The sequence below is a fragment of the Eucyclogobius newberryi genome, unplaced genomic scaffold, assembly GCF_026437365.1.
Source record: "Eucyclogobius newberryi isolate DKJ021-1_F unplaced genomic scaffold, fEucNew1.0.hap1 SCAF_20, whole genome shotgun sequence".
In the NCBI taxonomy this organism is placed as follows: domain Eukaryota; kingdom Metazoa; phylum Chordata; class Actinopteri; order Gobiiformes; family Gobiidae; genus Eucyclogobius; species Eucyclogobius newberryi.
Window position 1 is genome coordinate 17444498 of NW_027315835.1, and position 21815 is coordinate 17466312.

General features: G+C 40.5%; 1 protein-coding gene across 1 annotated transcript; it reads left to right on the forward strand.

The window, feature by feature from the left end:
• Window positions 1-698: 698 nt before the first annotated feature.
• LOC140369074 (integrin alpha-M) lies at window positions 699-11551 on the forward strand. Its single transcript, XM_072456303.1, has 30 exons — window positions 699-780; window positions 1582-1684; window positions 1759-1862; window positions 2034-2104; window positions 3572-3686; window positions 3769-3899; window positions 4184-4329; window positions 4431-4581; window positions 4661-4805; window positions 4910-4983; window positions 5065-5185; window positions 5257-5393; window positions 5468-5614; window positions 5701-5910; window positions 6793-6926; window positions 8555-8697; window positions 9016-9170; window positions 9245-9364; window positions 9430-9503; window positions 9585-9726; window positions 9802-9900; window positions 9938-10017; window positions 10104-10190; window positions 10260-10329; window positions 10395-10493; window positions 10705-10785; window positions 10888-10998; window positions 11085-11186; window positions 11263-11373; window positions 11451-11551. Exons 1-30 carry the CDS (start codon window positions 747-749, stop codon window positions 11535-11537), a joined length of 3384 nt encoding a protein of 1127 aa, XP_072312404.1. The 5' UTR covers window positions 699-746; the 3' UTR covers window positions 11538-11551.
• Window positions 11552-21815: the final 10264 nt, after the last annotated feature.

A 21815-nucleotide genomic window follows, 5' to 3' on the forward strand; every position in this document is an offset into this window, starting at 1 on the left:
AGGCCGACTATATCTAGTCGGTATCGCTCAACCTCCCGCACAAGCTCAGGCTCTTTCCCCCCCAGCGAGGTGACATTCCATGTCCCCAGAGTTAGTCTCTGTGTCTGGAGATCTGGTCGCCGAGGCCCCTGCCGTCGACTGCCGCCCAGATCTCTCTGCACCCCTTATGGATCCTCCTGCGGGTGGTGGGCCCACAGGAGGGCGGCCCCACGTCGCTCTTTCGGGCTGTGCCCGGCCGGGCCCCGGGGGGAAAGACCCGGCCACCAGGCGCTCGCCATCGAGCACCCATCCCAGGCCTGGCTCCAGGATGGGGCCCCGGAGACGCCGATCCGGGCGACGTAAACGGCCTTGTTCTTGAACTCATCATAATGGGCTTCTGATTTAAATGTTTTAAAACAAATATTGTAAAACTAATATTGAAGAATACATTTAAGAGGAATGAAGTTACTGTCACTTGGAGCAAAAGGAATAATATATTGTAAGTGTAACATATTGGGTAAAGCATTAACAATTACATATACATTATAATGTTAATGGACAGTGTTAAGTGAAATGCTGAAGCATAAAATATGCCTTTATATGGTGAAATCAACGGACAAATTTAGATTCTACATTTGCTGGAAACTCCACCTACAAAGAGTTCCTCAAACTGGCCCCTTAGCAATGAAAAAGAATCATCCCCTCTTTTGTCACAGCACAGATGTGATGTGGAACTGTCTACGAAGGTTTCACAAGAGATCAACACAATGTATGGGATCAAAACTATAATCATTTTTTCAGGTAGGACATTTTGCCCTTGAAATATACAACATATGTTCTATTTAATGTTTAGTGTTATCATTAACCTACACTAAAGCCTATTCATGCTATATATTTACAGGTCTACTTATCTTCTTATGTCATACCACTCGCTACGTGTATAAATTTAGACTTATTTAATTTCATATAATGTAAAATAACACAATTACCAGGAGGGAGCACCATTTCCTCTACTTGGGCTCAGAATTACTGCTATATTTCAAAGTTCTATCTTAAGAAATAATTAAGCCAAGATGTTGAACTTTACAACACCAACTTTTTTTAGAAGATCAATAGAAAACTGGAGTGATGGGATTCATTAAAGTCCATGTATACGTTTAAACTACGGTACTAGTATTGTTATTAATTGAAATGAATGCACTCCTTTCACCCATTTGATGCGTGTTCACACAGAAAAGGATCTAGGGACCGACCACTCAGACCAGGAAACTCAAGTACATGTAGCCCTACTAAAACTGCATTTGTCCAATACTACTCAGACTTATACAAACTTTATGATCCATAAGAGAAATAACTTGGACGCAGTAGCACAAAAAAACAGTTTTAAGCAATTCTTAATTAGTAAATACTTACTGATTTAAATTACATTTTCATGTAAGTCTCATTTAAGTTGTTTTAATGTTCCATTACACTAAACAGATGCAAATTTTAAAGCTCCCGTGTGTGCTGACTAGTTGTGTGAAGCGGGACTGGAGGATTATACTTATACTTATGTGTGAAAACAACTAATGTGCATATTTGTGTCCTTTTTCTTGTCTTTAGTGTTGCAGAGCGTCGGTAGTTTTAACATTGAACCTGGGGCTTGGAAGTCTTTCATTAACGATGCAGCAGGATTTGGACACAAGGTGATTCAGAAACGAAATGGGTAAGTGAGAACAATAAAGTCATATTACAAGAAATACTTGAGATGTGACTGTCTATATGGATGTTTCTCCACAGCCTGCTGGTCAGCGCTCCTTTCAAGCAGTATTCAAGACAAGGACGAGGGCAGATATACAAGTGTTTACCTGCGAGTAAGAACTGCAGAGAAATATCTGTTACATGTATGTGTCAACCATTTCTTTTATCACATTTCCCCTCCACAATGACCTAAACTGACCTAACTTTGGTATATTTTAGAATATTTTCAGTAAAGTGGCATTCAAATAAAGTTGATGGTGGTGGTGATGATGATGATTATTCACTGCTCATTAATACTATCTCTATGTTCACAGTGCCAGATTTTGCGGTCAACACCTCTCTTGGTTTGTCAATGGCATTTGACCCTAGTAGTGAAAAGTCTCTGGTAAATTATTAAAGCTATGTTCTTAAGTATTCTGTAAGTGATATGTTTAAATTGTGTTACTGCATTTTCTTACATGTTGCTTTGGTTTAGTGAGTTACATATGGTAGAAGTTAAATCTGGCTGCTGGACTTGCTTCCTCTTAGTTGCATCACATTTGTATGTCAAGGGAAGACAAGTTTATTTATAGAGGACAAGTTGTACATAAAGTAATTCAAAGTGCTTTACGTAACATGAAAAGAAATGTTGAAATTAGAATACAAACCGACATAAATAACAACTATAAACTATAAATAATCATGATAAAATTAACTTTAAAAGAGAAGAGTGCAGATAAAATCTCTTCTGTCATGTGCACAGCTAAACAGAACTGTTTTAGTCTACATTTGAAAAATGTCAGAGCAGAAGTCTGTCTCACATCTTCAGGAAGACTGTTCCAGATTTTAGCTGCATAAAACTGAAATGCAGATTTCTTCATGTTTAGTCCTAACTCTGGCACCAGCAGGAGGCCGGTCCATGTTTAGTCCTGACTCTGGCACCAGCAGGAGGCTGGTCCATGTTTAGTCCTGACTCAAGCAACAGCAGGAGGCCGGTCCATGATGTTTAGTCCTGTACTTTGGTGCTAGGCCATGGAGAGACTTGTACACAAGTAGAGCTGCTTTAAAGTCTATTCTCTGAGCCACAGGAGCCAGTGCAGAGACCTGAGCACAGGACTAATGTGATGGTACTTCCTGGTTCTAGTCAGGACCTGAGCAGCAGCGTTCTGGATGAACTGCAGCTGTTTTACAGCTTGTTTGGAGAGGCCAGTGAGCAGGTCGTTACAGAAGTCTAATCTACTGGAGGCAAACACATTGAAAAGTCTCTCCAAGTCTGGTTTAGACTGGTTTAGATGGTTTTAGATGGTAAAAGGAAACTGATGTTATTAATTTAATGTAGCTGTTAAAGTTCATGTTTTTATCACCCCCAGATTAACTGGGTTAACTTGATTTGTAGGTTTTAGATCAGGGGTGGGCAATTTTTTTCCTCCGAGGGCCATATTCGAATCCAGGCAAGTAGCGAAGGGCCGGCCCGCGATCATTGGTGTGAAAAAAAAAAAAAATCCCAAAAAATTAAATATCAAATAAAATATCACTTTTCTGTCAAATATAGGCTATTGAATCTATTATTTAATTCATTTCACATCATATTTATAAAGGATACAAGTCCAGACGGATGCCTGAGGGCAGAAAAAAAAAAAAAAGAAAGCTTGGCGGGCCGGATTGAAAGGCCCGGCGGGCCGGATGTGGCCCGCGGGCCATAGTTTGCCCACCACTGTTTTAGAGCAAGAGACTGGAGGTAACTTATTTTTGGATTAATTATTCTATTTTATAATAAAAGTTCGGTGCAGATGGCAGATTCCTTAAATGATAAAATAAATTACTATTTCCAGTATTGTAGCATCAATGATAATAATGAAGACTTCTCCATCAGGTTTGTGGGCCAACCATCCCAAAGGATTGCAGAAGCATTACCATGTACAATGGTCTATGCTTGGAAATGGATCAAAGTAACATTCTCAGAAGAACCACTCCAAGTTCAACTGCAGGTATGTTGACTCATGACTGCCCTGGACAAGTGCATGATTCAGGAATGATTTATTTGTGTTTGGTATGCTTTTGTCTCACCAGATTGCCCAAGCCAACCAGCAGACATTGCATTTCTGTTGGACGGTTCAGGCAGTGTAAACGCAGCTGATTTCACAAAAATGAAGAACTTTGTTGTCAATGTGATCAACTCATTTCTTGGAAAAGATTCAAAGGTGAGACAAATAATTATTACAGAATAGGTTGTGTTCATGTGACACCATTCTAAGGGTTAGTGTTAGGTAGTGTAAAACTGATGAGCCATAATTCATATCTGTAATAACTGGGTCCATACATAAAAATGACAAAGTTCAGTGTCATCACTTTCAGGCTGAATAAACAAGTTTTTTCAGAAAGTGGTGCATTTTTTTAACTCTAAGGTGGGATTGTTGTCTGTTGAAAGGACAAACAAATTATGTGAAGATTATTATTGTTAATATTCATATTTATTTCTTTTCAGTTTTCCATCGTACAGTTTTCACATGTGTTTGAAATTAGTTATTATTTCAATACATTTCAAGTCAGTGGATCTTGGCAGTCACAAATAAATAATATACGACAACTACAAGGAGGAACCTATACAGCTACTGCAATAAAGAGAGTTGTGTAAGTAACACTGATTGATGTCAGTTTTCACTCATTATACATTATTTTAATATATATAAACAGATATATGTACAGATGAATCATGAAATATTATCTTTCAGAAATGAAGTCTTCATATCATCAAACGGTAATCGGCCAAAGGCAAATAATGTATTGATTGTCATTACTGATGGAGAGTCCAACGATCGTAATTACTTACCTGGAGCTAGAGATGCAGCAAACCAAAAAAACATTATTACATTTGCAATTGGGGTAAGATATAAATTCTGACTTCAAAAAATAGATTGACACATTTTGTTTTAATCATCATCTCACATTGTCAAACTTATAGGTTGGGGATTCGTTCAAAAATGTGAAAGCGTTAAATGAGCTTGAAACCATTGCATCATCCAAAAGTAATGTCTTTCGAGTTGACGGTTTTGATGCCCTTGATCAAATAAGACGGACTTTGCAGGAAAAAATCTTCTCTATTGAAGGTAAAGAGGACCATGTATTCAGTGCTTTGCATTGGGCATATGTTTGTGTTATAGTCATATACTAATATATATAACTACAAATGCATTTCAAACATTTTATCCAGGAACTCAAACAGGTGGGGAGACTTTGAAAATGGAAATGTCTCAGTTTGGCTTTGGTGCAGCCTTTTCTAGAGAGGTAACAGTCCATTGCCTTTTTATTGAGTATACAAGACTCTAAATATTAAATTAATATTAGATATTGTTGTCTTATCTTTAGGGATTCCAAATCACAGCTGTTGGTGCCAATGAGTGGAAAGGAGCGTTAATGAAGTACACCCGCTCTGGTGTACTGACGAGTTCGTATGAGCCTGAAGACATTGAAAATGACAGTTATCTGGGTTTGTATTGTTGAAAGAGCAATGTGTCAATACTGTGTATTTCCAGATGGTTTGACACTTTTGTGTTGTAGGTTATTCCATTGCTATTGCAAATACTCTGAAAGGGACATTTACAGCTGTTGGTGCACCACGATATCAACACAGAGGCATTGTGAAGTATGTTTCCAGCATTAACAATCAGCAAACGATCGATCCGAAGGATTGGCAGGTATGTAGTCACTGTTAAGAATAGAATCATTATAATGATCACTTACTAAACTGCTGTTGTCACTGTTGCTACAGTTTCAGAGTGGCGAATATTTTGGGGCGGAAGTTTGTACAATGGATGTCAATAATGATGGCTACACTGACTTGCTCCTGATATCAGCACCAATGTATACGGAGAGAGACAGGGAAGGAAGAGTCTATGTCTGCGATGTAACTGATTGGGTAATAGATAAATGATCTTCTATTTAAGTAATAATAAAAAATTAAATAATAATATGAAAAATTAAATAATCTTATGTTTTTATTAGAATGTGGAATGTCACTTTGAATCTCCGTTAATCCTGAAGGGGGCACCAGAAAAAGGGAGGTTTGGGTCATCTTTGGCTGTATTGCCAGATCTGAACTCAGACAATTTAGCTGATTTTGCTGTTGGAGCCCCTATGGAGAATGGGGGTGAAGGCACTATTTATATTTACCATGGCTCCGGGTTTAGGAGGATTAATCCTACCTGTTCACAGGTAAGCAAAATCCAAGGTTTGTTTCTAGACTAAACAGTCTAGAAGTACCATTATACTATACTAGTATTTCTCACAGTAACAAACCCATAAATAGGAATACCTAACCTGTTAAAATATAGAATAATTTTCCAAAATACACTGCCTGTCCAAAAAAAAGTTGCCACTTGGATTAAACTAAGCAAATACAGTAGGGCCGAGCCTCCTACTGGAGAACTGCTGCAGGTGATGATCTTTCAGCTGCAACACAGTATTTAAACCCAACTGATGCAGCGAGTGTCTTCTGAAACAACCATGTGGAAAGACATAGACAAGATCAGTGTGTTTGAGAAGGGTCAAATCATTGGCATCAAGCAGAGAAAACATCTAAGGAGAAGGAGAAACTAATGTACTGCAGATCTGAACCCCAGTGAGAGTGTTGGGACGAGCTGGAGAAGGCTTTGTGCAGTGGTCTCTGTCTCACAGCATCAATACAAGATCAACTGGTGAAAAATAATGCAACACTGGATGGAAATAAATCTTTTAATACTGCAGAAGCTTATTGAAACTATGTGTGCTGCAATCAAAGCTAAAGGAGGTCCTACTAAATGGAGCGGGTGCTCATTTGTTTTACGGTGACATGCAGTGTATCTGGGTTTCATAGTGTCACCTCTTTTTAGAATCAATGGTGACATCACTAATGTCTGCAACTGCTCATCCTCTAGACTGCGACTGTAATTATTTGTGATTTATTTACTGTTGTATTTATTAGGTTAGTGGAACCTTTTTAACAATGGTGCATGATTTGAATTTGTTTTTGTTAATAGATTGATTCACAAATCATTTGCATACAACAAGCTTTTTTGGAATAGATAAATTCCATAATGATCTTTTTTCTTCTTCTAGAGAATTACTGCCTCTGAAGTGAGCTCAGGTTTGACTTTCTTTGGCACATCAATCAGTCCGACATCATTGGACCTCAGCGGTGATGGCCTGCCAGATTTGATGGTTGGTTCAAAAGGGGCTGTTGTCCTTCTCAGGTACATGCAAGTACTTACTATCTATAGTAATATATGCTGGATATAGGTGGATAAAAAAATATTTATTTGGTCCCAAAAATTATATAATATATCCAATGATTACATAGGTGACTGCCTCTCACCTTTAGTATTATTTCAATAGAGCCACTGGCTATTGGTTTAAAAAAATCATCCCCATATAAAAGTATTTCATCAGATAGCCTTCTATCAGAGGATGATGTGCTTCTCGCAGTAACCAACCCAGAATAGGAATACTTAACCTGTTAATATATGAAGAATAATTTTCCAAAATATCTGCGTGTTTCACTAGTAAGGACCACAACCCCAGCTACGAGGTTAAATGTTTATTGACACACGAGAAACATGAACAACACAGAAATGGATGCCGTTTTGGGGCTTCTGGCAATGAGGGCCTCGGTCCCCCCATTTGGGAGATCGATTAGAATAATTAGAACAATTAAAAAGAGCATGGGAGGGAGGGGCACGACGTTATGAACACAGATGTAGGTGATACGGATGCTTAGATAGTGATAACAAACTTATCTTCATGTAATAAACTAGTCTATGTTTATGTGCATAGGTTTTATATCAGAGCACTACAGGCTTGTGGAGCTGCAGTGCCTCACAGTTGGGATATATGTGTAAAATGATATATGTGTTGGGTGCACTTGTGTTGGAGATTTATAGTATTTTCTCATTGTAGTCATCACCCTGGGCTACATGAGTATGTCAGGCTGTAGTTGTGTTACTCGGCTGTAAGAAGTGGAATGAGTTGTATGGATGATGACGTGTGTAAAACATCGCTTTTTGGCTGTGCCAAACACAATCCAGGCGTCAGGAGCTGAGTGGAAGTGCAGACTGCAGACAGATGGTTTGTGTTCTGTGTGTTCTACTGAGTTTGTCCAAGGGATGACAAAAAGGTTAGAATCGGTGCATAAAACTTAAGTGCACACAATGAGCACGTAAGAAAAACAACTTGGATGAGCAGAACGTGTGAACATAACAGCGAGGCTGCTGCTCCTGTCTGCGGGCGGCTGTGGCACGGAGCACGGCAGCTGTTTGAGCCCATGTTGCACTACGGCTGCACCATGGAGAAAGTAAAGCGTTTATCCAACAGTTTGAATGATGTGTAACAGGAAAGGTGCTGCTAAACTGCAGAGTCTTTGTCTTGTAATCAGCACACGTAAGACATCGTTTTAAAGGCCAATAAACACTTTAATATCTACTGCAGGCTTTTTTGTCGTTCTAAACTGTCAACTCATCCAATCCCGTTCTTTGGCGCCCTGGCCGTGGTGCTGAAAGCGAACTAATTTTTTGGGTAGTGGCCAATTTTACATGAAACTCTAGAAATGTACTGTTCACAAGTCAAACATTTATTTGAAAAAGTGTAATTGTTTCCTTTTAACAATCATTTTTACAGACTGTGTTAGTCAGTGTTGGATTCAATATAACTGAGAAAACAAGACAGGACGTGGTCGTATGAAGAAGAATTTATTTCCCTAACAATTACAGACTAAAGCAAATTGTTCAGCGTAAACTATCACTCTGTCACTTACATTATCACTCATGTGTATGATAATTCCTTAATTTGCATTTAAAAAAAAACATTTTTCATTCTTGTGTCTCAGGTCCAAACCAATTGTAAAAGTCGATGCTACGATTTCCTTCACGCCAGAGCTGATCCCAACTCAGAACCCAGACTGTTCCAAACCTATTGAAGCCATAGCTGCTGTCTGCTTCACTATGTCCAAAGTCACTAGACTAGATCAAGGTATTCATTTAAGTTTGAGTAATTCGCTTTTAAATATTCGCTGAATATGTCGGTGTAATCCCTCATTCGTCCAGGAGTGTTCCATTGTAGAAAAAGCTTCAGTTGTAGTCATCTGGACTCAGTTAGAAAAAATAGACGTTTCGGCTCTCATCCAAGAGTCATTGTCAATAAAATAATTTAGGTCTAAATTCTAAATGCTAAATTCTCTTATTGACAATGACTATTGGATGAGAGCCGAAACGTCTATTTTTTCTAACTGAGTCCAGATGACTACAACTGAAGCTTTTTCTACATTCGCTGAATATATGTGTTTTTCAGCTCAGGCCAATCTCAATTATACTTTTACTTTTGATGCAACTCGCACTGTCCCACATCACCGGGCATTCATCAAGGAGAAAGAACAAAAGACAACAGGAAATCTCACCATTTCATTGGACCGTCAGCAGTGTGTTAATATCAATTTCTTTATACAGGTTAGAAATGTTCATTCATATACCACTGGATACTGTGTGTTGTTCTATTAATATTGAGTATTCTTTACTTGCAGTCCTGCCCTGAAGACGCTCTCAATCCTCTTTACAATGAAATGCATTTCACATTTGAAAGCTTCCTTCCAAGTCTCACTCCAAGTCTCTCTCAACAGTCACCCACAACAATGAACAAATATGTACGTGGGATTGATATATTACACTCTAACATAGCTTATATTTCATCCAAATATTATCATTTCAGTTGGGGTTTGAGATCAATTGTGGGACGGATGAGACGTGTACAGACAACCTCATAGTGGACTTAAACTTCACCAAGTACACAGTTTTTCTTATGTAGTATCCAGTCTTTTGGAATATTACTATTTTAGTTACTTAATAATCATTTTGACTTTATAGATCTTCTGTGGTCCAAGTAGGCATTGATGAGTTGTTCAATGTAACAGTTTCCTTACACAATAGAGAGGAAAATTCCTACTACACCAGAGTCATCCTGACATATCCTGCTGGCCTCTCCTACCGGAAGTTCACTGGGCTTCAAGTAAGTAGTTTGCCTGATAATAATTAAAAATGTTATTATTCCTAGTTATTTCTTCATTCATTTATTTTTGTATAGGGGAGAATTGACTGTAACTCCGTGGACAGTGAAGACACTTTGACACGAGGAAGGACAGAATGCTTTATTGATAAACCTATTTTTAAGAGCAATGCAAAGGTTTGTAAATCATTTCTCATGTAACCTCCACCATCAGTTGCCCATTGTTGTCTCATATGGATTTAACGCCAACAGTCAACTTGAGAGGAGGATTTTTATCACTGCAAATGCAACCAGGTGCAATTTACTGTAGCATCAACAAAAATAACACCATATATAACCATAAAGTCACCTACATTTTTATTTGTGTCCTTTACTTGTAGTGGGAATGAGCAGTCGTCCCAAACATCCCAGCGATACAAAATGAGAGAAATTGATGTTAAATACAGCATTTCAATGACAATTGGAAGGTTGGGTGCATTTAGTACAAAATGCTTTCATTATTATAATGATTTTTTCCTGACATAAAATCTCTTTAGTTCACACAGCTACACCAATTTTACACATGGTAAAAATGATCTGCAGAAGCCAGTCAATCAGTCAATTAAGGTAAAATACAAAGATTTTGGGGTGCGTATGCACATTTTCATATTATAAAATGCTCCTTTTTGCAGGTTACAAATGAGATCAGAGCATTGAATTTCTCTGTGGTGATCCGAGTGCCAATAAAGCTTGGCCAAAAGGACATCTGGGTGGATTCTGATTCTTTGGAGGTAAAACAAAGTAGAGAAAGACATGTACTGCTACTGATGTAGTTGATATCAAGGGCATTTACCCGGTAGTTAATATAAAGGTCATATAGTGTGTCATCCATTGAAATTCTTTCAAATATAAAGATAGTTTTAAGAAATCGTTTATTTTTTCAATAAAACTTCTTTCACTTTTCATTGTACTGCACTTGAGATGGATCGAAATTGTTTTCAGATTGCAGACTGTCAAAAAGACAGGGATGAAGAGCCAACTCTGGCAGATTTTGTTCCACAAATACAGGAGAACAAGTTTGTGGTCAGTATCAATCTGTCATAATCAGTATGGTAACATTAAAATTAAAGTTGAAGATAAAATCCAATCATTTGTGTATGTATTTGACATTTCAACCACAAACAGAACTGCAGTGTGGCCAAATGCAGGGTTTTCAGGTGTACTCGCTTCATGGGGCGAATGGAGAGTAAAGATTACATCATCTCTGCAAATCTCAGCTCAGGATGGATTGAGCAGGTCCTTACTCCGTAGAACACATACAAACAAATTAAATATGACCTGATTGAAGCCATTGTTCCCTGATAAACATTTACTTTACACAGATTGGACTAAATTCTGCCAAGTTTTCCCTCATCAGCACAGCCATTCTGGATTACGACACAAGCAGGTTTATTTTCTATTCGTCTAAAAACAACCCCATCAAGGTACAGTCTCCTCTTTATTGGCAACTTTGAAAATATTTTTTATCAGGAATATTTTTTGAAAATCTAACACACACAGATTGAAGCAGAGGTAGAAGTCTATACTGAGGTGGACTTCACCAAAGAAATCATTGGAGGCTCAGTGGGAGCTCTGGCACTGGTGTTGTTACTTACTGCAGTCTTGTACAAGGTAGGTAGAATAACAACTATGGAAAAAAACAAAACACTATTACACATTCCGACATTGTATCTGCATCTGTTCTACAGGCTGGATTTTTCAAGAGTAAATACCAGCAGATGATTGCTGATGAGGCCCAAGGACAGGAAGGGGCTCTGGATGGTGCTCCAGAATAACCACTCGCATGATTTAACATCACTTCTTCACTTTTTTCCCTTTCACTCCTAAACTTTTGATAGAGTGGCATGGAGTCATGCACAAAATGTAAGCCCATTAGACCTAAAGTTGTGGCGTGAGCGTGATGTGGCAGGGTGGGCTTTAATCAAGCAACCAGCAGGCGGCGCCAGAGCCAAAACGCATAAAAGCCGGAGGTCACTTGATGAATGTTATACTGTCTGACTCACACACTCATCTGCTGTGTTGGCTTGTTGTGCCCCTGCTCCCCATATGCCAGGTAGTATCATTATGGGTTTTATCTCAAAATGTTTGGATTACTAAGTATTAATATACTAATATATAGGTTACACCTGGCTGAGAGCTCGTCCTTGGCCTCCCTCAGCGCTCCACTGTTTACAATGGTCATGGTGGCTAGCAGCACTGCAGGGCAGTTTCTCTAGAAGATGTTTGGGTAGCATTTAGGGATGCATACCTAAACCCACGTTCAGGTTCAAGTCCGGATTCAAATCCAGAGGTTTAGGTTCAGGTCCGGACCTAATGAACTCATGCCATTTTTGCATAATGTTATAACCGCATAACACAAGACACTTGGCTCAGTTAAGTTGAAGACACATGAACAAGGACGACTATCAAACACAAGGCTTAACTGCAGACTGAAATAAACTCAATTTATCTGGTTTATTCACTGTTTATTAACAGAAGTTACAACTTACAAATCACAAGCTGCTAGCTAACACACATTCATGTGTTTTACTAGAGGAACAACTTCCGAACAAGAGCAAGTTGAGTATTGGTTTTGGGGCAGCTGTTTCAGCTGATACTATGTTTGTAAGTGTATTACTGGTTTGACTGGGCTGTTCCCACACTTGAAGTTTAATGCCTTTAGATACATTTCCACTCTGTAATTTTGCAGATCCATTGGCATCAAAGTCATGTGAAAACCTTCAAAAACTAGCATAACAGTCAACTAGAACCACTATAAATCAATCAACTTAGCAGTATCAAAAATAGAATATGAAAATATTTTACACTACACACAATACATCATATTAACAGCATTAAACACAAGACCATATTTAACAACTGTAGAATACAAATACTATTACAAAATATAAGCTCCAATTAATGAATCCAGCAATTAAACAATATTACTTTGACTTAGTATTTATTTATGTGTATAAATATGTAGGGGAATGGAGATGGACATTCCACGGCCAGATAACAGAAAATCTCTCTTTGAACATTGGGGGTTTTTCGTTCTCCCTCTGTCCCTCACCGCAGGGAGCCGCTGTGACTTGTGTGATAACAGATCTTCTCCCCACAGTCTTACAGGAGGACGCCCCGATGAAAACTATGTTTTATGTGATTATGCCATGAATCTTTGTCCGAATCAACTCCGTACACCGCATGTTTCACCTTGTGTTACGTATTTTTCCACTGTTTAAGATTTTATATTCCCAATGCTTTAACTCGAGTGCCCATTACAGATGAAAGAAGATGTAAAATGTATCTACCTCAAGAAATAATGTGTACAAACTGCCCAAAAATGTTTAACGTGTAAATGTTAAAACAGGGTTTAAATGTTTTGCCATTATTTACGTTACTCTAGCTTTATTTTCTCGACCAGGAAATGTTAAACGGGAAGTCTGCGCAGTAGCGCCTGCCCCTTTCGCTCCCAGCATGCCCTGCGGGCCAGGTATCAAAAGGACGCTCCAAGCTAGAAACCTTCTCTTCTCTTCTCATCCCCTTTGTCTTTTCTCTTGGGAGCCGTCTCCACGGACGAGCCTTTCACTTTTTCCTTTGTCTCAACAAAAATCCGTCCGTCACGTGGTCGACAAGGCCATGCCAGCCCTGGACTCTGAAACCACCTGAAACCACCTGGAACCACCTGGAACTAAGCTTAAGCGCTAAACCGGACAGAGACTTTCTTTGCTACTTCGTTTCTTTTCTTTTTGAAGTAATCTACGCCGTTTACGTGGATCAGCGCTACGCTCTCATCTGAGTAAAGGCCGCGTGAGGAGCTAACACGCCGCTAAAGCGTTCTACCGCTAAGGAACTCTCGGATATCGCCTCCGTTGCCACCGGCGCCAAGGACCTCACAGCCGCCGCTGCCTTCCTCGCTCCACGGCCAGCACACCGCTCCACGGCCAGCACACCGCTCCACGGCCAGCACACCGCCCCACGGCCGCCGCCCGCTTCACGAACCTTCGCCGCCACACCGCTACACGCGACGCCTCGCTACGGACCTCGTCCGCGGACAAGGACCAGCCGGACCGAGTCTCTACAAACCGTAAGCCGAGTTCAGTGTGCCGTTCTTTTGTGGCGTGGTTTGGGTAGAGCTCAGCTGTCCCTCCTCCCTTTTAGCTTCTCACTTTCCCCCTTTTTGATATAGATTAGCATAGACACGTTTGATTATCAAAGGCAAAACCCTGGTTTAACATTATCTGCATGAAATTTGCTGTCAAATCTGATATAACATCACCTGTGATTTACCTGTGCACATTTCTGCTCCGGTGTTTTTGATTGCCCTTTGGATAAATAAACTACACGAAAGAGTTATTGACTATTGTTTGTTTGAATAGACTATGTGTAAGTCCCTGAATCGTGAAACACCCTTCAGACCTTTTTAACGAGCGCGATTAAGGACCGTATCTTAGCTCTTTGGGTTTTACCCTGGTGCCCCGTCTTGTCTCGTTTCTGCTAAGAAATCTCCCTTAATCATAAACTGAATACATGTAGTTTGAGACCCTACAAATATGTATATTGCACATTAACCCACTGAAATAAATGCTACATCACACCACAACATAACAGTTATTTTATCCATATTGTGTGCGGTCTCTGGGGCGGAGCTAAGAGCGGGCTCAGGAGACGAGGTAGTTTTTGATGTTCCTGTTCCATCACCATGGTTACGGCCAACAGTAACCAACTCTGTTCAAGAAATAAAGTGACAACTTGTGAGCACTAAACCAGCATTACTAACCTGAGCGAGAAGTTACAATATTTACACCCAAACCAACCACCAGCTCCTTTAACAAGCGTCTTAAACTAACTCACGGAGCGGCACAAGCGGCGACGCACGTGGCGGCTTAAAACGCTTCAATTAAGCCAGTGTTCTTCCCTAATGTTCGGTCTCTCGCGTCTTTAAACTCATTGCGCCGGCTTCAACTTCTGCCACGGGGAAGACGCGTGTGTCGCTGATGGCTCCGGGCGCGCCATTGACAGCGATGTCAGTGTTTACGTCTTTTCCAGTGCGAATTTCGCGATCTATGGAAGGTTTCAGATGGTTTAGATTCTAGAACGTAAAGGGTATAGAATGTGAGTGGTATATTTTTAATGAGTCCAGAACCGAATCACCGGGGTTTCGGTTTTTTGGGACCTGAACCGAAACGTTTTTACAAGTCCGGATCCGGTCCGTCGTAGCGGTACGCATCCCTAGTAGCATGTCATTGCTGTAGCTTGGGCCTATTAACCTGGACTGTTTATGTGTCTAGCAGGGGTAGGTTTAAGGAATATGTGGTATATTCTGAATATTGTTTTATACTGACATGAAGTGACGTTATGCGGAAGCACGGGGGCATGTTGGGTATTCAGTAAATGTTGTTGTTGAAGCACGCAGTGGTCCCACGTATATTAATGTTCAACACTTGAACACGACATGGTGTCAGAAGTGCTGTGTTGCTTATAACAACCGAAAAATAAAAGGGTCAAACGTGAGGAAGAGGGAAAGGTGCAAGGTGCGCCCACAATGTCAAATAACGATGGAAACGACCAGCCGAGGGCAGGAGTTAGCGCGGTGGCTAGCACTCCCAGCGCAACATTCAGCATCCAGCCACCGGAGCCCTTTGATTTCTCAAAACCACAAGAATGGACAAAGTGGGTCCGTCACTTTGAAAGATTTCGCCCGGCGAGTAATCTGTGAGTTCAGAGGAGAATCAAGTGAATACTCTAATATACTGTATGGGAGACGAAGCAGATCACATTTTGAGAGGACTAAAACTAAGTGACGCAGATCAGCGGGAGTATGATAAACTCTGAGACGGCTTCCACAACTTTTTCATAGTCAAGAAAAATGTGGTCTACGAGCGAGCACGGTTTAATATGCGCAAACAAGAGCCAAATTAGACCGTTGGCGTGTTCGCAACTGCCCTACATGCATTAGCGGAGCACTGCAACTATGGACCGCTCCATGACGAACTAATAAGAGACAGAATAGTAGTGGGCTTGGCCGACACAAGGCTGTGTGAACGCATGCAGATGGAAAAGGATTTGAACACGACAATAGTCGGAAAAAGACATTAATATTGCCAGGCAGTCTGAGGAGATCAAAAAACAACAGTCTGCTTTGAGAAGTGAAACAAACATGATGCAAATGAATGCCAGCTCAGTTGACAGAGTGGTCAAAAGTATGACAAGTCAAAGTTCAACAAGTTTAAAACAAACCAACAACAGTACAGCAAAAGCCAAAGCAATTAGTGCAACAAGTGCGGAGGCTCTCCACATCCAAAACACAAGTGCCCAACTAATGATGCAAAATGTCATGCATGTGGAAAGAAAGGTCACTACCAGCGTGTTTGCAGACAAACTAAGACAATACAAAGTATTTTGGAGAAAGAGGAGCAAGGCTTCTTCCTTAGCTCAGTGTCCACCAACAACCAGGCATGGACAGCTACAGGTGAGAGACACCCAAATCGCTTTTAAACTTGACACTGGAGCAGATGTGACTGCAATGTTTGACTCAGACTTAAACAAAATATTTGCAAATGCAAAAAGACCAATACACCACTTGACGTTGCAGGATTTACAGAGTTACAACCCAACTACGGAGCAAAGCAAACTATAGAAAAGGTCTATGTTGTTAAAAATCTTACTACTCCACTTTTAGTTACCTTTTTGGGTCACATCATCACTGACACCGGTATCAGCCCAAATCTAGCAAAAACGGAGTCAATCTCAGAAATGACAGTCCCAACTAATGTGTCAGAGCTACGCAGTTTTCTGGGCATGGTAAACCAAGTGGGCAAGTTCATCCCTCATTTGGCAGAAAAAGGTTTAAGAGATCTTTTGTCTAAGAAGAATGCTTGCTACTGGGGTGGGAGGTGTTCTCTTGCAGCTGTGGGAGGAAGGATGACGGCCAGTGACTTATGCTTCAAGGTCACTGTCTCCTACAGAACAACGTTATGCTCAAGTGGAGAAGGAGGCATTGGCTTCTACATGGGCATGTGAGCGATTCCGTGATTTTCTGATCGGCAAACACTTTTGTCTTGAAACAGATCACAAACCTCTTGTTTCTTTACTGGGGGGACACAACTCTGGATCTTCTACCACCCAGAATCCAGCGATTCAGAAGGGGACTAATGCGCTACATGTATAGTGTTCAGTACGCTCCAAATAAATCGCTCTGGACAGCTGATACGTTGTCCCGCTCACCATAATAAACTCAAATGACTCAATCTGACAGAGAACTATTGGAGAACACAGACATATTTGTGGACAGCATTTTTGCAAACATGCTCGTCATTTCATCATATATGCAGACACTCAAAGAACAATTGAAAAGTGACAGTGTGTGCGCTCGTGTAATGGACATGTGCACCCAAGGTTGGCCAGACCATGCAAAACAAGAGCCGTTATTGAAAAACAGCTATGCGTAATGATGCATTGCTAAAATTACATGAAGGACATCAAGGTGTTTTGAAATGCAAAGCTCGTGCACGCCAAACTGTATGGTGGCCTGGATTGAGCCAACAAGTAATAGAAATGATGCTCAAATGCAGGGCCTTCATTCAAGAAAGACACAACCATAGTGAGCCGCTCATGCCAACTGAATGTCCTGACCGCCCGTGGCAAAGAGTGGATACAGATCTTTTTGAGCTGGGAGGAAAAACTTACCTTCTTTCTGTGGACTATCAATCCAGGTTTGTGGAGATCGTGCTCTTAAACAAAACAAAATCTAATGATGTTATAAACCACCTGAAATCGTTCTTTGCTTGTCACGGCATTCCCGAGGGCCAGAGTTTTCCGGACAAACATTTGCAGACTTTGCAGCAGCTTATAGATTTAAACATGCCACAAGCAGCCCCAGATGTCCTCAAAGTAACGGGGAGGCGAAACGTGCTGTACAGACTGTGAAAAATCTTTAAAAAAAAACGACAAACCGACTTAACTCTGCTTGCCTACAGAGCTACACCTCTTAAAAACGGATACAGCCCTGCAGAACTTCTGATAGGCCGACGTCTGCGAACAACTGTGCCAACACTTCCTTCGCAGTTGATTTCTACGCTGCCAGATAGTTCTACCATTGCTCAAAAGGAAAGGGAGAAGAGGGTGTTGGATCTTACAAACTTAACAGCAGTGGCGGCTGGTTGTACAAATTATTGGGGGGGCTATTTGACATGACCGTGTTTTTATTTTTTTTAAATGTCCAAAATAGAAATTTCTAACATTGACTGTATGGATACATATTTTAAAAACACATTTACAACTGAATTAATTAAGTAAACACACTTTATTTCCACTTTTGTTAATGATAAGTTAGAAGTTAAGCGATACTTAATGCTTAGCGTTAGCCTTATGCAAGAAATAAACAAAAAAAAACTGCGTGTTTGTTGTCATGGTAACGTAGCACGGGGTTTGACAGATCAAATGTCTCAGCCGCTTTCAACCCGAATAAAGCCAGCAAACAGTTGAGCAGCTCATTTTGAGTCGTTTTGGACGTACCTTTTGTCACAGACGTCTGTAGATGCAATTTTAAGACGTAAACACGGAAAACACGGCGTGTGTGGCACTTCCCGCGCACATGCCTCAGTCTCTAGCGTAAAAAGTGTAGCTCCATGGCGTAACTACTAAGTTCAAAAGGGCGCTTTCTGGAGCGCCTATCAGTCGCTATTTTCCTATGGAGAAAGCCATAGTGACGTAGTCACTTTTGATTGTGATTTGATTGGCTAAAAATCCCCATTGATTTTCTATGGGGCTCTGGGGCGCTATTCAAACCGCCCCACGGCTACGTAGAAAAGTGACGCAGGCTGCGCCAGGCAGCAGACCACGCGCCGCGCAAACAAAGTATACATCTATATCTATTTATAGATATATATGGATGTATATTATTATTTTAAACATTTACACTAATAAGAATATAGGATATTTTTGAATAAATTATATTGTTTTTGTGAACACTGATGTTAGAACTAGATCAGGAAGAGTGGTGGTTAAACCTAAAAGACTGGACTTATGATGTACTATATATGTTGAAAAATTCAAAACAAATCTGATGTTCTAAAACTGTTAATAAGAGATAATATTGTTTGAGGCAAGTGCTGATTTAAAAAAATAAATAAAATGAAAAGAACATGACATAATATAGTTGCACATTTGATTTGTAAGTGTTATTGGTCCACGAGGGTGTTTATTAAACAAAAGTATTATTTTTTGTTTTGTTAAAAAGGGAGATTATGGCGTAATGTGACGTTATGCAAAAGCATGGGGCATGTTGGATATTCAATAAATGTTGTTGAAGCACGCAGTGGTCCCACGTATATATTAATGTTCAACACAAGAACACGACAGAATATTCCCTTTTATTCTGAGGCGCTGTAATTTAGATGCTAACAGCTTTTGGTTATAATTTAAAGGTCTATCCTGATAATTTGTCCATATCCACATGGCAACAATGAGAACTGAAAGGAGAAAAGAGAACTGCGAGGGCAAGCAAGGTATGGAGGTGAGAAAGGAGTTGCGCGTTGATATGGCCATGGTATAAGTCAGGGGTGTCAAACTCATTTGGGCCGCGGGCCGAATTTCGACGCTCAGGCTGGGTCGCGGGCCGAACATAACATAAAACATAAAACTATTAAAAATATAAGAAATAAATAGCTTTATATAGCCTACGCTGTTTTGAAGCAATTACTGGATCGATAAAAAAAATTACAAAACATTTGTTCTCATAAACTGAAATGTATTTAGAAAAACAAGTGTAATTTCACCAATTCTGTGCTTCAGTTTATGTGCATTACAACTTCAGAGTTGACCTACAGTTCTACACAGAGATAAACATTTGACTTTATAACAAAATAAACTTCTCAAGATCTAAAAAACCTTTTAAATGTACGTCTGTGTAGTTATCTGTACACCTGAACTGACACACCACTTCTGCTCAAAAGTGCTTAAAGTGCACTTCTCCCTCGGCAGTTCACACGGCAGTGCAGCAGAGCCCGTGATTCTATGAATCGATTTTTTTTTTTTTAGATATAAATTTGAAATGTTCGGATTGTTGGATTAAAACGTCTAGAACGGATTTGGCCCGCGGGCCAGAATTTGACACCTATGGTATAAGTAGCTTAAACAAACTGAATCATATTTGACTGTTGTGTTGCTTAGCACATGTGAGAGATCACAGCTTTTATTTAACCTTCATCATCATTGACCTGTTACGATCAATACTGACAGAGGTATCAAAGTAGTGTAAAAACCCACTAGTGTAAAAATATCTATACTTAAAATCTTTCCAAAAAAGGCTGTTCACTGTTCATATTTTTGGGTTTCTGCACATATATTTACTATTCATATTAGTTCAGCAGAGGTTGAAAGAAATGAATGATGACCAACAAATGGTTCATAGTCGAGTCAATGCATTTTTATTTAAAAAAAGAATAATTTATATTAGTATAGCTATATTTTCCATCGACCAACCACGGAAGCTCCAAAGTCTGTTCCTAACAGACAGGATGACTCACTCCCCACCCTCTTACTATAGAGTCATCCCCTTAATATCCCATCATTCTCTCTTTCTTCCCCGTGAGGACCTCAACATTGAAACTCTTGTAGCATTTTGGGCCAGACAGCTATCTTCTGTTTAAGAGTCTCCTTCACTCCGGAACTCCTCCAGGTTTCTACTTTTTCTCAAGGAGGTTTTTTGTAGTTTTTCCTGGCCGAGAAGGAGGGTCTAAGCCCCCTATCCTTAGACTCTAAGGACAGGGGACTCTGGAACATCGTACCTCGTCCCCACAGACATTGTTTAATCCGTTTTTCACTGTCGCCCTCAGAGGCAACTGTTGTTGTGATTTTGGGCATTACAAAAATAAATGGAATTGAATTGAAATAAACACACACCGGCATATCAACCACGCATGTACAGTTAGGGAAATGAGCTGCTATGCTGGAGAACGTGCTGCTAAGCTGGAGAACGTGCTGCTATGCTGGAGAACGTGCTGCTATGCTGGAGAACGTACTGCTATGCTGGAGAACGTGCTGCTATGCTGGAGAACGTGCTGCTAAGCTGGAGAACGTGCTGCTATGCTGGAGAACGTGCTGCTATGCTGGAGAACGTGCTGCTAAGCTGGAGAACGTGCTGCTATGCTGGAGAACGTGCTGCTATGCTGGAGAACGTGCTGCTATGCTGGAGAACGTGCTGCTAAGCTGGAGAACGTGCTGCTATGCTGGAGAACGTGCTGCTATGCTGGAGAACGTGCTGCTAAGCTGGAGAACGTGCTGCTATGCTGGAGAACGTGCTGCTATGCTGGAGAACGTGCTGCTATGCTGGAGAACGTGCTGCTAAGCTGGAGAACGTGCTGCTATGCTGGAGAACGTGCTGCTATGCTGGAGAACGTGCTGCTATGCTGGAGAACGTGCTGCTAAGCTGGAGAACGTGCTGCTATGCTGGCGAACGTGCTGCTATGCTGGAGAACGTGCTGCTATGCTGGAGAACGTGCTGCTATGCTGGAGAACGTGCTGCTATGCTGGAGAACGTGCTGCTAAGCTGGAGAACGTGCTGCTATGCTGGAGAACGTGCTGCTATGCTGGAGAACGTGCTGCTATGCTGGAGAACGTGCTGCTAAGCTGGAGAACGTGCTGCTATGCTGGAGAACGTGCTGCTATGCTGGAGAACGTGCTGCTATGCTGGAGAACGTGCTGCTATGCTGGAGAACGTGCTGCTATGCTGGAGAACGTGCTGCTATGCTGGAGAACGAGGCTGCAGGTGTGCAGTAGGTGCATCCTATGATTGACATGTGAATGAACAACTCGGCTGTCCACGCCATGAGGAAATTAGACTCAGATTTGGCGCCAAAAAATGCTCCATAATTCTTTTAATTTATCCTGTCTAAAAAAATGTAATGTTTCATTAAGTCTCGACAGGGAAATTCAGCGACATCGCCCTGCCTGAAACATGCATTCAATTCTAATAAATTGGACTATGTTAATGCTTAAAATCAATATTTATTTATTTTTAAATGAGAAAACATTTTCAAAAATAATGACAACATTATGACACATCTTTGAAC